General features: G+C 42.1%; 4 protein-coding genes across 5 annotated transcripts; all 4 read left to right on the top strand.

Annotated features, from left to right (window-relative positions):
- The first annotated feature begins 270 nt into the window (after positions 1–270).
- pabpc4 (poly(A) binding protein, cytoplasmic 4 (inducible form)) lies at positions 271–8655 on the top strand. Its single transcript, XM_067242811.1, has 15 exons — positions 271–889; positions 3398–3591; positions 3737–3852; positions 5084–5223; positions 5322–5416; positions 5517–5654; positions 5800–5895; positions 6027–6296; positions 6383–6473; positions 6979–7074; positions 7299–7426; positions 7535–7625; positions 7784–7914; positions 8031–8135; positions 8238–8655. Exons 1-14 carry the CDS (start codon positions 694–696, stop codon positions 8130–8132), a joined length of 1884 nt encoding a protein of 627 aa, XP_067098912.1. The 5' UTR covers positions 271–693; the 3' UTR covers positions 8133–8135; positions 8238–8655.
- A 322-nt stretch (positions 8656–8977) lies between these two features.
- ppie (peptidylprolyl isomerase E (cyclophilin E)) lies at positions 8978–11349 on the top strand. The gene is made up of 9 exons (XM_067242714.1): positions 8978–9008; positions 9340–9438; positions 9575–9618; positions 9761–9787; positions 9900–9981; positions 10086–10189; positions 10348–10657; positions 10809–10951; positions 11117–11349. The coding sequence occupies exons 1-9, from the start codon at positions 8978–8980 to the stop codon at positions 11183–11185; spliced, it is 909 nt and encodes a 302-aa protein (XP_067098815.1). The 3' UTR covers positions 11186–11349.
- A 335-nt stretch (positions 11350–11684) lies between these two features.
- gjb10 (gap junction protein beta 10) lies at positions 11685–14127 on the top strand. Its single transcript, XM_067243596.1, has 2 exons — positions 11685–11797; positions 12303–14127. The coding sequence occupies exon 2, from the start codon at positions 12322–12324 to the stop codon at positions 13114–13116; it is 795 nt and encodes a 264-aa protein (XP_067099697.1). The 5' UTR covers positions 11685–11797; positions 12303–12321; the 3' UTR covers positions 13117–14127.
- Positions 14128–16509: 2382 nt separating this feature from the next.
- Positions 16510–19192, top strand: gjb3 (gap junction protein beta 3). 2 transcript variants are annotated; one of them, XM_067242738.1, is made up of 3 exons: positions 16515–16633; positions 16763–16918; positions 17173–19192. In XM_067242738.1, exon 3 carries the CDS (start codon positions 17252–17254, stop codon positions 18101–18103), a length of 852 nt encoding a protein of 283 aa, XP_067098839.1. In that variant the 5' UTR covers positions 16515–16633; positions 16763–16918; positions 17173–17251; the 3' UTR covers positions 18104–19192. The 2 variants fall into 2 exon arrangements, with proteins under 2 accessions (XP_067098838.1, XP_067098839.1); XM_067242737.1 differs by lacking the exon at positions 16763–16918 and having other exon boundaries at positions 16510–16633.
- Positions 19193–19408: the final 216 nt, after the last annotated feature.

Below are 19408 nucleotides of genomic sequence, written 5' to 3' on the forward strand. Positions count from 1 at the left end.
ACAAGATGTGAATTTCTATGTTTCTTATACCAAGCAGTGACATTGGTTAATATCGAATAACCCCCCACGTAGCCTAGTCACACCCAGATGTCGCTGTAGGGAGCTTGGCTGAGTGCTTGTGACAGTGCTGCGTGCGCTCTCCCTTTTACACGGTACGCTCCTTTTTTTTTTTTTTTTCTATCCCAAAGTTTGACCCTAGCTACTATTTCCTCTGCACTGCACTCCCTATAAAGTGCCCATGCTTTTCTCACGCAGTCTCTTTCCCCGGCCACAAAACAACCGTGAGTGTCTAACTCACTGTTCTCTAAAACTTAAAAAAGAAAAAAAAATATAAAAAAATACAAAATACATAAAATCTTAACAAAAACAGTACCGTAATATTCATAATAATAATAATAATAATAAAAAAATCTTTTATAATATTTGAAAAAAGACTGACAGGCCTCGGGCTTAACCCGAAGTTGGTGGCTGTACTTTTCGAAGAAGACTTATTTTTATTTGGAAGACATCGACAACTTGTTTTCTAAGTGGTCTTATCAGCGAGTCGTGGAAACTTTTATAGATCGGAACCCAAGTTGAGCTGCCAAAGAGCGTTTCATTATTAAGCACAAAGCTCCGGAGAACAATTCCAAATAGTTTCAGTTGCAATTCTGTGGGGAGAAAAGCATTCATTCATATTGTGATCTCCGAGAAATGAGCACAGCGACTGAGGGGAGTTATCCAATGGCTTCTCTATATGTTGGCGATCTGCACCCCGATATCACGGAGGCTATGCTGTATGAGAAATTCAGCCCAGCCGGACCAGTCCTGTCTATCCGAGTATGCCGTGACATGATCACCCGGCGCTCTCTTGGATATGCCTATGTCAATTTCTCTCAGCCCGCGGACGGTAAGAAATACTAATCTCAGTTACGATCTTGCTTTTTGTTTGCCCTGTGGATAAAGTGCTTTATCTGTGACAGTGCATGTGTATGCACGTGAGGGTGCTTTGAATCAGAAAGTTGTTACTGAAGAAGGCCTCTATATTTAGGAATATGCACCCTTACCTAGGCTGTATCTCAGTCAAACCTCATGTCTTATGGTCTTAATGACAGAGGCTTATACCCTGACAACTGTAAAAAAAATAACCCTTACATTGAAATATGTCATATTTTATGACAAAGCATTGCAAAGCACAGATTCAGAAAAGTCTGTTTTAATGAAATTCCTTATGTTTTGGGGTTTTGCATTCAGCCGCAGCATTTAGTATTTAGCAGAACATCAGACAGCGACCGTGACCATCTGACTAGGCAGCACTGCAGGAGTCAGGGACCAGCTTCAGCACTTCCATGATGCATAACCCAAAGTGACCCAAATTATGCTCCTATTTAAAGAGCCACCATGGAACAGTTCTGTAGTGAAGTTAATTCCCATTGCTGGGGGGGGGTGGCAGATGAAAACGTTTCCCTGCTTAATGTTATGCCATCTCAGTGGATCCACTGGAGGTTCAACTCAGTGACTTCATTTTCTATCTGGCTTTGTGTCATTCACGACACGTATGCTCTGTAGCACATGATTACTTTTGGGACTGTGACCGTATGTGATTGAGCAATTGAGGTTTGTGTAAGCCTATTTTGAGCCTTCCACCCCTGACCCATAGTAAGTGTGTAGTGTGGGTCATTTTGGTTGTTGTCAACATTAGACACCTGTCACAACCTGTCTATGACCCTGTTACATTGCAGCACACAGGACCTAAAGTAGCCGCAAAGCTGTAAAACATTTTACAGGGTTATCTGCCGCTGAAAGGTGTTAAATATCACCAACTTGTACTGGTATGAGAAAAGAAAGGCTGAAGAGCTGCAGCGAGCAAGGGGGATGTTTTGTTTGGCTGAGGGTTGGTTTAGTGGTAGACAGTAGAGCCCACACACACACACACACACAGCACCATCAACCAAGTTTTCCTGGTTTGATCACATGGTCTCTTTGCGAATGACAGTCATTGGCGTTAGTATTTTTTTTTACTCAAGAAGGATTTGTTTGGTGGGAAGCCTCCTTCAGCAATTAACTAGCTGCTCACTTACTCTTGGTTACACCATATCACAGCTGCCTTTTATAAACAGTCCCCAGACCTGGTGTTGCTCATCTGAGCATTCTTTTAAAGTCTCCTCCCTATCAATGGTAGAGAATGCTTAACTCACACTCCAGAACATGGCTGTCAGGACCCCACTCTAAATATAGACTCACTCAAAGGCAGCCCAAAGTGTGCCTGCCAGTAATATCTTCTGTCTTTGTCTTCTAAAATAAACGTTTGACATAAATGAGCAATTTCTCATGTCGGGATGTTTTAAGTGACTGACCTGTCAAGGTTGTCATGGGCAATATACTGTAGTATTTGTATTCAACATGAATTAATTAGGTACTTTCCTCAAAGCCACACAAATATAGTAATGATAAATAATGCTTGAGTTTTTGAAATTCAAACTCCCCTGGGGAACCTTCTAGGATTAACCCCCCCACACACACACACACGCATACCTACACACACAGGCTGTTATGATCACACACCTTCTCTGAGCAGGGAATGGTTTGTGAAGTACAATTGCAGGGCAAACTGCTGATGCCAGCAGACGCAAGGTTTTGTTTACCAGACATTTTTTGCTGTAAAGCCTGGGGTGTGTGTTGCTGTGGAGTGAAGGGAACAAAGGGAAACTCTGGTTGGCATATGTGCCCAGATGGACATGAGAGCCCACATGATAGAGACAAACGAATAGAGTGAGTGAATGAGGGGAAATAAGCCCATGATGGGGACAATTCATTGCTTTGAAATAGCTAGTTGTACTATTTAGCATTTCAAAGAATTGGCAGTTGAAAGAAAGACTGGAAAAGTCAGTACCCAGTATCGTGAGACTCCATCATGTCGTAAGAAAGCCATAACGTTAACCTGGGTCAAGCTCCAGCATGTGGCCCCACAATGTACTGCTGTTCCCATCTGTCTGTGTGAGAGTGGAAGCACCATGTGCTGGCCCTCTTACCAGCTGCAGCTGTCCTTACTGCACTCACAGGCACAGCTGCACGCCTGACACAAATAATAGTTTGGTGTGGTCGGACCCCTCCTTAGTGGCATGGAGGAACAATTAGGTCTACACTTTTTGTTGTATTAACACAGTAGTTGTGATACCACACTTTTGACAATTTACTGTGGTAAATGAGACAAGAAGTGTGATAGTGGTATGGAAGTGACTAGAAAGAGTGTGGTTGTATAATGTAAATGGAGCTTTGTGGTGTGTCCTGTAACAAATCACCAAGCAGCATTATAGGCTCAGCTTGATGAGTTATGCTTTTTGCTCCTAGTTGTAAGAAAAACTGCCATGTGGCTGCCCTTTTACCTCTAACCCCTGCTACCCCCCTTCCTCTACAGCGGAGAGAGCCCTGGACACCATGAACTTTGACGTGGTGAAAGGAAAGCCAATCAGAATAATGTGGTCTCAACGAGACCCCTCCCTCAGGAAGTCTGGAGTGGGCAACGTGTTCATCAAGAACTTGGACAAAACCATTGACAACAAAGCACTTTACGACACCTTCTCTGCTTTTGGCAACATCCTTTCCTGCAAGGTAGCTGATTGAGGTTATACTGAGACTGTACATAAGCTGCACAGCTAATTCAAACCTTCTCATCCTAAATGTAGTCCTCTCAGATGTAGTCCTCTGTTGTGTCAATGAAACTTGTATTATGTACCGTATGACCTCCTATAACTAGGTGGTGTGTGATGAAAACGGATCCAAGGGCTATGCCTTTGTGCACTTCGAGACTCAGGACGCCGCCGACCGGGCCATTGAGAAGATGAACGGCATGCTTCTGAACGACCGCAAGGTGTGAGTGTCTAATCCATGAGGAGAAGAGAGAGATTAGAGGAGAGGTTGGACTTTGGTTTCTTGATCCGATTATAGGTTAGTTAGAATGGTTTGTTGATACAAATCTCGGAAGAAGCTTACCAGTCTCCAGATTTGTCTGGATGTGTTTCATGTGTTCTGTCGTGTTGAAAGGTTTAAGAGAAGGGTGAAAGGAAACGCTACTAATTATAATGTAGTTGAATGAGAATGTTTTGTGTGCGCTGAGAAACAGTCAAGTAGTGTTTGACTTCAGTTCATAGATGTGATGCATCTGTTCTTCACTGTCCCCTATGCACTGTTTGTCCTACAATTGCATTGTGTGTGAATTATACTCCTACTAACAGTGAGATCCAAGAAATCCCTTGGATGATTAACTTCAAAACTCCGCCAACAACCCCCTCCCCAAACACATACATACACACAAACACACGCGTACACACACGCACACACACACACACACACACACACACACACACATGAACTCTCTCTGGAAAGGGACTGATTCAACGTCCTTACTCCCCATCCAAACTCAGTGTCGGTCCTGTCTGTCTATCCTTCCGCCTGCCTGTTTGTGCGTGTGTGTGTGTGTGTAACCACGCTTGTGTGTTTTAGTGATTCGGCGAATGCAGGAATGCAATGCTGGAACACGGATTGGGAGAGGTCTGCCTAAGGTATATAAACATAATTTGGTCCTCCGCTTTACTCTGTGGACCTCTGTCCTTCAACCTCTTCAAGTATTGGACAAGGAAATGTTTGTCCCGGTGCCGGTTCTTGGATGTGTAACATAATGAGGATACTTGCATTCCTGGTTTGGATGTTATATTTAGTGTTTATATGTTTATTGTTTTCTTGAAGGATTTTCAATGTTTTTTTTCGGTTTTGAGATGGTCTTGATTGAATGTTTTGTGGTCCTTTTGAACAGTTGGAATGTCTATTTTTGAGTAGAAATGAATGAATACAATGGGATCAGGACTTTAACCCACCTACAGTTTTACAGTATATATTTAAGGCAGTGACAGTTTACCAAAATGCAGTATTTTTAACCGCCTGTTTGAATTGTCTTGCTTGTCACTGATGTGAGAGCCTAACCAGAATCTGAAAACATGTTGCTAAGATTTTGACAAAATGACACTAAGATGGATCTGGGTCCCACTTCATTCCTGCCATGGACTGTTTTACAAAAGTTGTGTTGCTTCTTGGCCTCTGTTTTTAGGTTCGTAGGACGCTTCAAGTCTCGGAAGGAAAGAGAGGCTGAGCTTGGTGCGAAGGCCAAGGAGTTCACCAACGTCTATATTAAGAACTTTGGGGACGATATGAATGATGACCGGCTGAAGGAAATGTTTGACAAATACGGTAAACTAAGGCAGAACCCCGTGAGATAAACATAAACTGTCACAAAGACCGCATGAAGATATGGACTTGACCTTATTTGTGCATTTTGACCCTTGCAGGTAAAACACTCAGTGTAAAAGTAATGATGGACCATGGCGGCAAATCCAGAGGCTTTGGGTTTGTGAGCTATGAGAAACACGAGGATGCTAACCGGGTACTACACGTATTGTGTTCTGAGTTGGTTGGTGCGTGGGTCTGTATATGCCAGTATTTCTGATTCACAATGCTGACTGTCCTGGCCTTCTCATCTGCAGGCTGTTGAGGAGATGAACGGCACAGAATTCAACGGCAAGACGGTGTTTGTGGGACGTGCTCAGAAGAAGATGGAGCGTCAGGCTGAGCTGAAAAGGAAGTTTGAGCAGCTAAAACAGGAGAGGATTAGCCGTTACCAGGTGAACCAGTGAAACTTTCTTTACAAAAAGACTGGTCGGATCTGGTCTCATCAGCCACTAATTGCGGATGTTGTTGACTGTGTTTAAGCACAGCAACTGTGAACTGTGTTCTAACTGTGTTTTGACTTTTTGTTTCCTATCCCAGGGTGTTAACCTTTACATTAAGAACCTGGACGACACCATTGATGATGAGAAACTACGCAAGGAGTTCTCTCCATTTGGGTCCATCACAAGTGCCAAGGTAAAAAATAAAGTGAAGGAAAGAACGGAATTTGACAATAGGAGGGATATTTCAGTTATTTTCATTACCTTCTGAGGTTAAACCAAGTAGGTTCAGAGGACCATATGACTATCTGACGTGTCAATGTGCAGGTCATGCTGGAGGAGGGCCGTTCCAAGGGGTTCGGTTTTGTGTGTTTCTCCTCCCCTGAGGAGGCCACCAAGGCGGTGACTGAGATGAACGGGCGCATTGTGGGCTCCAAGCCCCTCTATGTGGCCCTGGCCCAGCGCAAGGAGGAACGCAAAGCCCACCTGACCAACCAGTACATGCAGCGCATCGCTGGCATGAGGGCCATGCCAGCCAACGCCATCATCAACCAGTTCCAGCCTGCCAGCGGCTACTTCATGCCAGCAGTGCCACAGGTGCATGTGTGTTTTGGGGGGATGGGGGGGTGACTGTTTGTAGCACATTGCAGTAGCACAACTATCTGTCTCTTTGTGTCCTCCAGGCCCAGAACAGGACAACCTACTATGCACCCAATCAGCTGGCCCAGATGCGTCCCAACCCCCGCTGGCAGCAGCAGGGTGGCAGAGGCCAAGGTGTGTGTGTGGGGGGGGGGGGATTAGATGACATCATACACACCACTAACTCAGTTTAACAGCCTATCCTTCATAGTCACAAGGCAAAAGTCAAGGACAAGAATTCGTTTTTTGTCAATGTTATTTGTAGGTTGCAAACTGACTGTGAAGTCAGTTTTTATTCTTAGCCACTGCACTGCTGAGAGTCTTTCTCTATATCTGCTTTGGCAGATGGGTCCTCTGTCCATCTATTCTATATCTAGAATCTATAGGGAGTCAGGTGGCTGAGCGGTTAGGGAATTGGGATACTAATCCGAAGGTTGCTGGTTCGATTCAGGCTGTGCAAAATGACGTTGTGTCCTTGGGCAAGGCACTTCACCCTACTTGCCTCTGGGAGAGTGTCCCTGTACTTACTGTAAGTCGCTCTGGATAAGAGCGTCTGCTAAATGACTAAATGTAATGTATTCACTCAACAAATTATTAACTCTCCTATATTTTGGCTGTGCTACCCCCATCTCTCCTATAGGTGGCTTCCAGGGGTTGCCCAACTCACTGCGCCAACCCGGTCCACGAGCCAACCTGCGACACCTGGCTCCCAATGCCAGTGCCCAGGGCCCACGAGGTATGCCCCCAGGTGCACAGAGAGTTGGGAAAACTATGGACAGATATGTGCTTCAGCGTTATTGACTGACTTCATCCCTGTCTTACTGGACCAATGAGCACTGGTGGAATGAAATCACCATTTCTGAAGAAAAAAAAGAATGCATGCGATGATTTACCATATGCTGGTGTATGGTTGGACAAGCCCCGATATAGATATGATCTTTTCCTGTCAATCACCACTAGGTGCTGGCCAGGCCATGGGACCCCGTCCCTCCTCCCTCCCTACCCCACGTGCTATGCCGCCCTACAAGTACGCCACCAGCGTGCGCAACACCAACCCCCAAGTGGTGCAGCCAATTGCCCTTCAGCAGGTAGCTCCCATACACAAACCCTCTGTCACAGGAACACAGCCAGTTTCCAGATATGACACTAGAACAGTTAGTCTTACCTTCTCTTCTTGCTTTGTGTTCCTCTGTCAGACTCAGCCTGCCGTGCATGTGCAGGGCCAGGAGCCTCTCACATCATCCATGCTGGCCGCCGCTCCACCCCAGGAGCAGAAGCAGATGCTCGGTAGGTGCTGCGATAGACTTGGTTGTGTTTTAGGATTGCTGACCCCCAGAGGAATACAAGCGGACAAGCATTCTTTGGCGTCCTAGCCTGAGCCCACTTTCTGTCTCCCTCACTATCTCTGTGTCTCTCTCTGTCACTCTTTCTCTCTCTTCTTTCAGGGGAGCGTCTGTTCCCCCTGATCCAGGCCATGCACCCCAGCTTGGCAGGGAAGATTACTGGGATGCTCCTGGAGATTGACAACTCAGAGCTGCTTCACATGCTTGAGTCACACGAGTCTCTGCGCTCCAAGGTAGAACTATTTGGACGGGCGTAGTTCAAGTACTACATGCGTCATTTTGTAAATGCATCGCTTCAAAGGAATGTCAACAATCAAATATCTCCCATCAAACATTTGTGTACGCTTAGGTGGAGGAGGCAGTTGCAGTACTTCAGGCCCATCAGGCAAAGAAGGACGCCACCCAGAAAGTAGGAGTCATCCCCGCAACTGCTGCTGCCACCACCTCCTGATGTGTAGGAGTATCTACTTTTCATCAGAACCATGCTTATACTTCATGACCTTTGACCTAATATGGTTTGCAATGGCACTCATTTTGTTGTGTTTTTTCTTTTCAGGAAACACGCAGATAAGAGAAAGGGAGAGATTATCACACCTGTTTCAGTTTCCTGAGATATGTACTACATTATGCAAAACAAAAAAATATATATAAAAAAGGAAAAATACATTAAAAACCTACTTGAACCTTTTCAGAAATATTACAGTATTTAATTATTTTCCTAGTCCTGTAACAGTTTAAAACAGAATACCAAAAGCAACAAAAAAATAAATGAGGGTATTATTTTGATTCAAGGTCCTTCAATTTGTGACCCTTGATAGACCCTTTTTCTATCAAGAAAATTATATTTGCTCTACTTCTTTGCTTGAAGATTTTGTGTTTTGAAGATTTTATTTGGTCTATTGGATTCCTCCGTCCCATCATGCTATCATGGGTGGTGTGGTATTCTCAATAAAGGGATGAATATATCAAGTTTACCACTTTGTTGTCTCTTTTTCATAAACAACAATAAACAGCCAACAAATATTTCTTAGGTGTAACATTGCAGGTCTAGTATACGGTGGCCAACATTTAAATGATGTCCAGATATAAACGACATTTATATCTTTACATGTACAAGAAGTTCCTCTTTCATAGTCTGGATCAGGCTAAAAAACTACCGTTATTATATACCCTAAGTTAAAGTCTACCTCAAGTTGTGATTTAACAGGGCAGTAGGTGGCGCTCAAATGAGCGGGCCTTGGAAATGATGCACCAATGAGGATTTGTTGAGGTTAGAGGTTAAAGTTGAAATCCAAGATGGCGTCGACGAAACGAGTGCTTTATGTTGGTAAGCATTTGTGATAAAAAACTAATAATTTGAGCTCTTTTCTGTTTTATGCAATCATGTAGAGCACCACTGTTATTATAAAAAGTTGTTCTACTGCTTATGAATTAATCTGTAATCGTATTGACCTGCTAGATTATTTAAATTACCCAATGTTACGAGCACCACTGTGCTACACGGGAGGCTCTTTTCCTACATTGAATGAACACAAACCATATAGTCCTAAATAATTGCCGTAAAAACACAGCCTCTGTGATTGTAGCTTAATTTCCCAGTTTATTATCATAGAGCTATTGTAAATGGAAACTAATTATTGAAGTATGTTTTTCGACAGGTGGTTTGACTGAAGAGGTCGATGAAAAAGTTCTTCACGCGGCATTCATTCCGTTTGGGGATATCACCGACATCCAGATTCCGTTAGACTATGAAACCGGTGAGAATGTAGGCTCTATAATATTGATTAGCCAGCAGGAGTCTTTGAAGTTCAGCTTCAGGTACAACAATTAAAGGGAAATGTAAATTCCACTTAGAGGGGGGCTTGTGTTGAAAAATATACCTTTACTTTGCAGAGAAACACAGAGGGTTCGCCTTCCTTGAATTTGAATTGGCAGAAGTAAGTGTGATGACAATTTAAAGGAACTTGAATGTATTATTGAGCTGTCATAGTTTAGCTCGCATTTTGGTGGACAAAATATTCTAAACTCAAATATTCAGATGAATGAGTACTAATGTTTCACTACCTCCATTGTATTTAGGATGCTGCTGCTGCCATTGATAACATGGTGAGTAAACCTAATAATTGGTTTTACCACCTGACTTTAGATATAGTCCTGTCCAAGTGGAGTAGTTATAGTTAGGTTAACAATCTTTTGTTTCCTTCTGGGTAATTTCTAGAACGAGTCTGAGCTCTTTGGCAGAACCATCAGGGTGAACATAGCCAAACCCATGAGGATCAAGGAGGGCTCCTCTCGTCCAGGTAATTAACCACTTTTAGTTTAAATTAGGCTGGAAGGTTGTCACTGTGCTTTTGAACTCCAGTAGTCCTAATGATATTGACAAGTGTAAGTAATTCCCCCACAGTATGGTCGGATGATGACTGGTTGAAGAAGTTTTCTGGGAAGACCACAGAAGAAGCTGAGGTAGAAGAGTCTGCTGGGGAGTCGGTAAACAGCAAAACACAGGAGGTAAAAGAGTTCTGAATGGCCCTGTTTGATCCAGTGTATTTGCTTCATGAGGCCTAATTAAGATGTTGCTACCTCTATTTGTAACCTTTTCTGTGCTCATGGAGTTACCTGAGTTTCCATCTGGATCAAGTAAGTGAATTGAGTTGAATTGTTTGCAGGGTGAACCCCCAGCTAAGAAGGGCAGAGTCAACCCCCAGGTCTACATGGACATCAAGATTGGCAACAAGCCGGCTGGGAGGCTGCGATTCCTTCTCCGAGCTGACATTGTTCCCATGACAGCGGAGAACTTCCGCTGTCTGTGCACCCATGAGAAAGGCTTTGGCTTCAAGGGCAGTTGCTTTCACCGCGTCATCCCCCAGTTCATGTGCCAGGGAGGGGACTTCACCAACCACAATGGCACTGGGGGCAAGTCCATCTATGGGCGCAAGTTTGATGATGAGAACTTTGTCCTTAAACACACTGCTCCAGGTGAGAAGCCCACTGTTGATATATCTGTCTTTGATTTAATGGATTTTGTAATAGTATGAAACTGGAATGCAAGTTTAGATTTTTGCTACAGTAGCAGTTTGTTTGCAGTAGTATTTGTCATCGTGTACTTATCCTCTTGATATGCACACAGCACAACTATCCATGGCTAACTCTGGACCAAACAGCAACGGCTCCCAGTTCTTCATCACCTGTGACAAGACAGACTGGTTGGACGGCAAGCATGTGGTATTTGGCGAGTTGATGGAGGGCATCGATGTGGTCCGTGCCATGGAGGTAAGGGCATGGTAGGGGTGTGCATGTAGAGTGGGGGCGGGGGGGGGGGGGGGAGGGGGGGGGATATATAATGGCCATAGAATCGTTCTGAGTCTGACATGATTTGAATTATATTAGGATGGATTCAAATTCTAGTTTAAAGACTAAACTGTCTTTTTTCCACAGGCCGAAGGGACAAAAGAAGGCAAGCCAAAGCAGAAAGTGATCATCTCGGACTGTGGGGAATATGTGTAAATGAAAATATGTGTGTGTGTGTGTGCGTGTGGTACATGTGGAAAGATGCGTTAGAATGTTCACATCAGGTGGCTGAGTGATACAAGTGTTCCATTTAATACTATTACAGTACTTTATTGTCCAACTTTTTCTAGACCAACCCTCTGTATTGTAAATACTGCAATAAACACTTTTATAATAAATAAAAACGTGACTATTTCATTTTGTGCGGTCCATGTTGGGTCTCAATTTAAAAACGAATATGGAATACACGATTTAAACGAAAACCAATTAGTTTTTATAATAAGTTACGTTACATATGTTTTAATTTACTACTGAAGCCGATTTTTATGAGGCTTATGTAGCCTAATGTTGATATTTAAAATAAAGATGCAGTCTTGGTTGAATGCTCTTCACACCCTATTCGTCCATTCTCACACTTGTGTAGATTGTTCTAAGAAAATATTGGGATGTCGAAACTCCACCCACCCGCACACCCGCCATGACTTGAGAGATGTGTTAAGATCTTAAGCGTTGGGGGCGCAGTCAGTGAAACACTTCTCCGTACGAGGGCTCCTAAAGACATCATCTGCCCCGTAAGAAAACCTTTCTTATTAAATATTTACTACGTAAGTAGCTTTTTGTTTTCTGTAAAATTGATAGCTGGGTTTTGTTTTTCTTGTCCAAAAGAAAATTAAAATTAAGCCTTAACTATAGATTGAAGTTCAATTTCCTTTCGGAGCGCCCTATTGACATTTGAATCGTGTCTTTCGCATATCATACGAATCATTTCTTGAATTAAATCATTTATCTATGCTCAAGTCTCAACTAAAACGTTTTATCATACAATCCCCATGTGACACATGCGTAGGACTTACCTTTCTTATTTTTTTACAGTGAGTGACGATTATCAGGTTAACTCGTCTGTTTTTTGAGTTTGAGTTTACTATAGTAGGTCATGAATTTCTGTATTTGAGCTGAGAATAAACACATGGGTACTAAAAACTAATGTTGCGTTTTGTCACAAAGGCAATCATGTAATATTCCCCTAAAATGTCCTAATATGCATGTGTCTTACGAGAATAAGATGCACTCGGGTTGACTTAATTTCTCCTCCATTTTTACTTCCTCTACAGAGGCAGTGTGGAAGCCTCACCATGAACTGGGCATTCCTCCAAGGGCTCCTCAGTGGAGTCAACAAGTACTCAACGGCGTTTGGCCGTGTGTGGCTGTCCATCGTCTTCCTCTTTAGGGTCTTGGTCTTCGTCGTAGCAGCTGAAAAGGTGTGGGGCGATGAGCAGAAGGACTTCAAATGCAACACATTGCAGCCTGGCTGCCATAACGTCTGCTATGATCACTTCTTCCCTGTGTCCCATATCCGTCTGTGGGCCCTGCAGCTTATCTTTGTCACCTGCCCCTCTTTACTCGTAGTTATGCATGTAGCCTACAGGGACGAACGTGAACGCAAAAATCGTGTCAAACATGGTGATAACTGCCGTAAACTCTACAAGAACACCGGCAAGAAACGTGGTGGGCTTTGGTGGACCTATGTCATGACCCTGGTCTTCAAGGTGGCTGTGGATACCACCTTTACGTACCTCCTGTACTGGATCTATGAGGGCTATGACTTCCCATTACTTATCAAGTGTGAGCAGAAGCCTTGCCCCAACAAGGTGGACTGCTTCATTGCCCGGCCCACAGAGAAGCGCATCTTCACTATCTTCATGGTGGTCACCAGTCTGGTCTGTATCGTGCTAACCTTCTTCGAGATCCTGTACCTGGTGGGCAAACGATGCCGTGAGTGTCTCACGTCCCTCCACAACTCCCGCCAGATGGCCATAGCCGCCACCTCGCTGGTCGGTGTCAAGAACGGAAACCTGGAACACAACTCTGTGCGATGGAAGGGCAAGGAGAGCCCGGCCCCTGCTTACAGCAGCATAGCCAGGCCCTGAGACTTTGTTGATACAGAGACTCCCCTGACACAGAATATGTTGAAAACAAATATAAATGACCAATCGAAAACCTGGAGGACATGCAAAATATTGCATGTATCTCTTCTGCAACATATCATAGGCTTCATAGACATTAAAGCCTGTCTTGTCAATCCTGAATACCAGTGGAACTTTTAGTCTCCTAGTCCTGGATTAATTGTTTACTCATTAATGCTGTAAAACTGACTCAGATACACTGACAAAAATTGTATTTGCTGTTATGTGGTCTATTTTTATGCATTCATGTGTGTTTGGACATGTTTGCCAATAACAGTTGTCTTTATTATGTATCTGTATTCATATACGTAGAAGCACATGGTTGACAATCATGGCATTCATTTTGGGAGTTACTGACATTTGTTTGTAGGAGTTACAGTTGTTAACAGAGAGGAGTTTACAGAATTGTTTAATTACAATCACATCAAATATCCAAATAAGATGTGTCACTAGTCAAAAGCCATTTATTCATTCTTTGACAAGTTACACAAGTGGTAGGAGCTGGGCAAAGTAAGTGTCTTCACTATTTGTTCACTACTATACCCTTTATTGCTGCATTTTCAGTCAACTTGTTACATGGTTTATCCCCATTCCACCTTGAAGACCATACCATTGATGTTACAATACCCAGTTCTGAACTTATCCTGCATTTTAAGAAGTCTGTTTTATTTTATGGACTAAACAATTGTCTGAACATCCTAATTATATTAGTCAAAAGGTTATGCACAAATATGACTTGAAATTATTTTATGTTAACTGTCCTAACTTGTATGGTTTTATGATCTAAGACTTGAATTCTTTAGAGGCCAGCTAAGGAGTGGATTTTTGTAAGCACAGAAAATGTATATATATTGTATTGTGTACATACCATGCACACATGATGTAAACAGAAACTCTAAACATAGGACCTATTTTACAGTTGCGTATTGTTTTTTTTCTTCTTAAATATCGATGTCAATAAAACATTGCAGAAAACTGTGGAATTGATTGAACACAGATGGACAGTAAAGCAAAAGATAACCAGATGCAAGACATAATAGTATAATAATGATCTACCTCAATCTCACAATATTAAATACAGTACCATACAGTTATTGTACTGGCCCTATAACACAATACCAACAGTATTCCTATACACATAGAAGGGGTAGCTGTCGGACACGTTTGGACCAATGAATGGCACCTCCATTGTTCATAAAGACAGGTACAGTCATTAAGACAGGTGGGGTTCTGTCTTCCCCAGTTCTTTTGGTTAGTCAGAGCTGGTAGACTCACCCTCTGGAGGAATTTGCCCTTACACTCACAAGAGCCTGTAATGCATGAAAGACTCCCCTGTTTGCATAAGAGGAGATAAGGATGTGAATGTGTTTAAGGTGGAAAACAAAAGATTCACTTTCTTTCACTTTTGCAATTTAGTGTAGTGTTTTAATCACCTTTAATAGAGGGTATTATGTGATAAACTATGAATTTGGTAACAGGGTGTTTAGAATGGTACATTGTACCTTCCTGGTTTTTTTAAGAAGTTCAAGGACAGGAACAATGAAGCTTTAGGGTACTACTTTGAGTTATCTTCCAGTTCATGCCAGTACATGTCAATGTTCTCAAAGCCTAAGTTGAATTCATTCAGTGCGTTTAAACAAATGCAATAACATAATATATTTTCCCCTGTTGTGTTCTGTCTTCAAGTGGAGACAAGTTCTTCACAGCGGTTGAGTCATATGGTGCATTCCTTCAGTTACGCCCAACCAAATCTGCCTGGACCAGTTATTTATCTGGAGCCAAAAGGAACTTTCCTCCTACTCAACAGCAGCAAGTGTTGCTAAGGCAGATGTTGACAAGTTTCAAGAAGTGTCTCATCATTATGACGTAGAAGATTCGTTGAGAGTGATATTTGGACAGAAATATCTAAATACACCTATACCTGATGACGATTTATTCTACAAAGCTAAAAAGTAGTAGTGATGGAATTGGTAGAGATATGTTTTGTGATTAGTTTTGTCTTCACATTGATGGTTCCTAAATGAATTATTGTTAATTAGTTGTATAGCTTATTCAGAAACTGCATGTGAAAACAGAATGTAATCAAGCAAGGTAAAGGTAATCATGGCGTTTGTCTTTGCACTTTGTAAGTCTTGTAAAGAGATGATCAAGATTTGGAGCTATGCATTTGCTCTGCGTGTTTAAGTTTTCATGTGTTTGTGTTTGAGCCTGAGAGCAACAGACACATCTATAGTGATGCAAAGATACTGTACAAATCGAATGGTGTATAGTTGAATGGATATGAAGTGTATATGAGGACATATCATTTAAATTCACTTTGCATAAGCCTACACATTGTTGTGTAATTTATATGGGTAACACACGATACTCGAAACAGGAATTACTTGTTTCAACGTAAAGGTTCATTATTCAAAACCATTTTTTATTTAAAAAATTAGCAAGGTTATTAATGTGTACGAGTGGCACATACAAAATCGTATAGCAAGTATCTGCATGCAAGGGTACTGCACATTGTACTCGTTGGCTTAACTGACAAAACTAAATAAAAACAAAGCTGTATTTTCAGAAACAGGTTACACTATCATGTTACTGTACCCGTTCCTGAACCAACCTTTGTGTTTTTATACTACCAGCTTTACTCATTTTACACAATCACAAAAGCCATGTAAGGGATATTAATTCTGTAGAGGATTTAAATCCCACCCATCATAGATTGTCCCTCTTTGACTGCAGCCATTCCGCCTTTGCGACCCACAATAAGAGGTTGCCTAGCACCATTAACCTCTTTGAAGCTTTCTACCAATAAGGAGTGGAGCATCAGCAAGTAAATGGGGACAAGTAAAATGGGGGCAAGTAAAATTGTACACTTATGGGTGTGGCACTCTTGCGTTATTGGAGACATTCTGGAACAAGTTTGAACAGGATGAAGAACAAACATAATCTAAAATTGTATTTACCGACCATGAACTAAACAGTGTCTGTTTCAGTTTGGGTTAATAATAAAGCACTAACAAAGTGGAAATATTATGTAAATTTATATTAATTTGTGTAGAACGTAAGAATCAAAAATGGACTACACAACAGAATACACAAACATTAACTGTATATTTTCTAGGAAGACCTTTTGTTTTGCAGTAAAATGGGAGCTTTAATGAGTTAACTAAGCTCAATTCCCATTATTCAACAGGAAAGAGATTAGATTATGCTTTCCAGGAAAAACATTATACATCGCCAAATCTCAACATGTTTTTACTCATCTAGGATACGTTGTGGCAGTCCTTTTTTTTTTTTTTTTTTTTTCCTTACCACACCCACAAACTATTTCCAAGACTGATTTCTCAAGACCAGCCCAGAAGAGTTACCTGAGCGATTAAGTAATATACGGTCTAAAGACCGTCTGGAAAACGTATGACAAAATTGTAAAATAGACCTTAAATTATTTCACTAAAAGCGGTATTAACGATGGGTCGAGACATAGTTGGTAAGTGAAACGTTATTAACTTTGTAACTTTTTTCATAAATTATGGGAGTTTAAGTACGCATGGAGGATGAAGAGGTATGAAGACGTTTACGACATTAACTTGTTTTAACCAGTCATATTCTTTTTTAGTTTAACCACATTTGATGTTCTACCTTCATCAGAGATGGTTAAAATCATTTGGATACAAACAGTGTTTTTCAACCGTCATCCCACTCATCCTTATTGCTGAACCGAAGAGGCATTCTTTTCACTCATATCTGTTGTTTATAAACCGTTGGAAACATTGTGAGTTTAACGTAGCCTACATTGTGAAATAGAAATAGTACTCAATTCAGAACACTCGAACATGTATTTTACGTTTGTGATACCTTAATAGTTTGAGTCGTGATAATTGTACAGAAATGCTCACTTGAAAATGATAAGCTAATATTCGAGTTTCCATCATAAAGTGATTAATAACATTATCTTAAGGTATACAACTGATGTAATTCTTAACAGTACATTTGTGATCACTCACTTTTCCTCTCATGTTTTTCTAGGCTTCTAACAGTTATCCACAGCTCTTGAACAAGAGAAACCAACTTCTAAAAAAGAGACACTTTCTGTCAAGCCCAGATCATGGACTGGAAGACCTTCCAAGCCCTCCTCAGTGGGGTTAACAAGTACTCCACTGCCTTTGGTCGGATCTGGCTGTCTGTGGTGTTTGTGTTCAGGGTGATGGTATACGTAGTAGCGGCGGAGCGTGTGTGGGGTGATGAGCAGAAAGACTTTGACTGCAACACTAAGCAGCCGGGCTGTGCCAATGTCTGCTATGACTACTTCTTCCCCATCTCCCACATCCGCCTGTGGGCCCTGCAGCTCATCTTCGTGTCCTGTCCCTCCTTCCTGGTAGTCATGCATGTGGCCTACCGGGACGAACGGGAACGGAAGTACCGTGCCAAGTTTGGCGAGGACGCCAAGATCTACAAAAATACAGCCAAGAAGCATGGTGGCCTGTGGTGGACCTACCTGCTCAGCCTCTTCGTCAAGACGGGCATTGAGGTGGGGTTCCTTTACATCCTGCATCACATCTACGACAGCTTCTACCTTCCCAGGTTGGTCAAGTGTGAGGTGTGGCCCTGCCCCAACCAGGTGGACTGCTATATTGGACACCCCACAGAGAAGAAGGTCTTCACCTACTTCATGGTGGGGGCCTCAGCCCTCTGCATTGTCCTCAACATCTGCGAGGTCATCTACCTGATCTCTAAGCGTGTTGCCAACTTCACACAGAAGATGAAGAGGCGTGAGCGCACAATGGCCGTAGACAACCATGATTACGGTGATGCTTCCTGTAAAAACTGCAGTCTTCACCCGTCCAGGGAGAACCAGAAGCTTCCGCTCAAGGGCAGCATCAGGTCTGCCTATAAACCTGCATATAAACTCACTGAGGACATGCGTGCCTCAGCTCCTAATCTATCCTCTGCTCTGTAAGAAGGACGTTTGGAAGGCCAGCACTGCCACAGAACCAGGTTACATCCTGGTTGTACGTGTCTTTCAAAGAGACTGTGAAAAACAAGTTTTAGCTGCAAGTTTTCCCTACAAAAAAGTATTTATAACTGATGTTCTTGAAATATCTATAGACCCAAGCCATATACTAAGACTGGCTAAGACTTTACAAAAGCTGTCTGCTTTCGACTGCCATGGGGATGGAGAAAGAAACAATCCTGCTAATAAATTATAAAAATAAAAATGACAATTTGAGCATATACATTTCCTCATTTTTTTATCGTTCTATTGGGGCTGTCAGGGTTTAGAGGTTGGAGGTGAGACGTGGGTGGAAACAGACGCTGATACTGAATGCTAAGAGTTTTAAGACACACCTGGTTATGGTATGCACACACAATGTCAATGCTTCCATGATGTACAGGGGCAAATGAAACAAGAAATACCTAGAAAATTTCTGCGTTTCAGTGACTTCCTTAACACCAACCAGTAGCCACCCCAGAATGTTTGAGAATATGACTTAACAACCAGTTCAAGGTTTACAGACTGTTGTCTTATGAGATCATTACAACAGAATGATAACATTATTACATCTAAAACAGTAGAGACAGTGAAGTGTATTGGTGATTTACACAGTCTCTTGGCATTACCTAAAGTTGGTTGTCGGCACATTCAATTGGCACACTAAATTCCTGGCCGGTTTTACTGTTTAAAAACATTTCCAATAATTAACAGTGCTTTTCTCTCATACCTAATGTTTCTTCTGCCTCCGTTTGTTTTGCACAGCTGCACTATGTACATACATTTTCCTTGTTTTGACATGCTTGTACACAAGCTCCACTCTCCCAAATCCAATGTTGATCCGAATGATATAAAGGAATGCTGTTGTTTTTATTAAAGTCTGAATGCGAGCTGACACTGGTCTTGGAAAGATGTTTCAAGCTACAGAAGTGACAATAGGAACAAAGGACAACCAGTTATGCTGTTCTGAACTACTTTGCATGGTCAGCAGCTAAATGATCAAACCTGGGAATGTTTATGTTTTACATTGTTGTAATAAATCATACTCTTGTATAATTACTTGTGTCATCCATGTACATTAGTATTATATCTGTTTACCAGTGTTCTTTTTTTCCTCATGGTACATAGGCCTATACCTTAGATATCGATCTGACTAGGTATGTTGCTCTCAAACGTAGATTGTGCCTAGCTGGTCAAAGCAGATCTTCTAGAATCAGGCCATTTAATAAACCAATCCCGTAACATCCAGGACAAAAGTCAACAACTTAGGTC

Source organism: Osmerus mordax, chromosome 9 (genome assembly GCF_038355195.1).
Source record: "Osmerus mordax isolate fOsmMor3 chromosome 9, fOsmMor3.pri, whole genome shotgun sequence".
NCBI lineage: Eukaryota > Metazoa > Chordata > Actinopteri > Osmeriformes > Osmeridae > Osmerus > Osmerus mordax.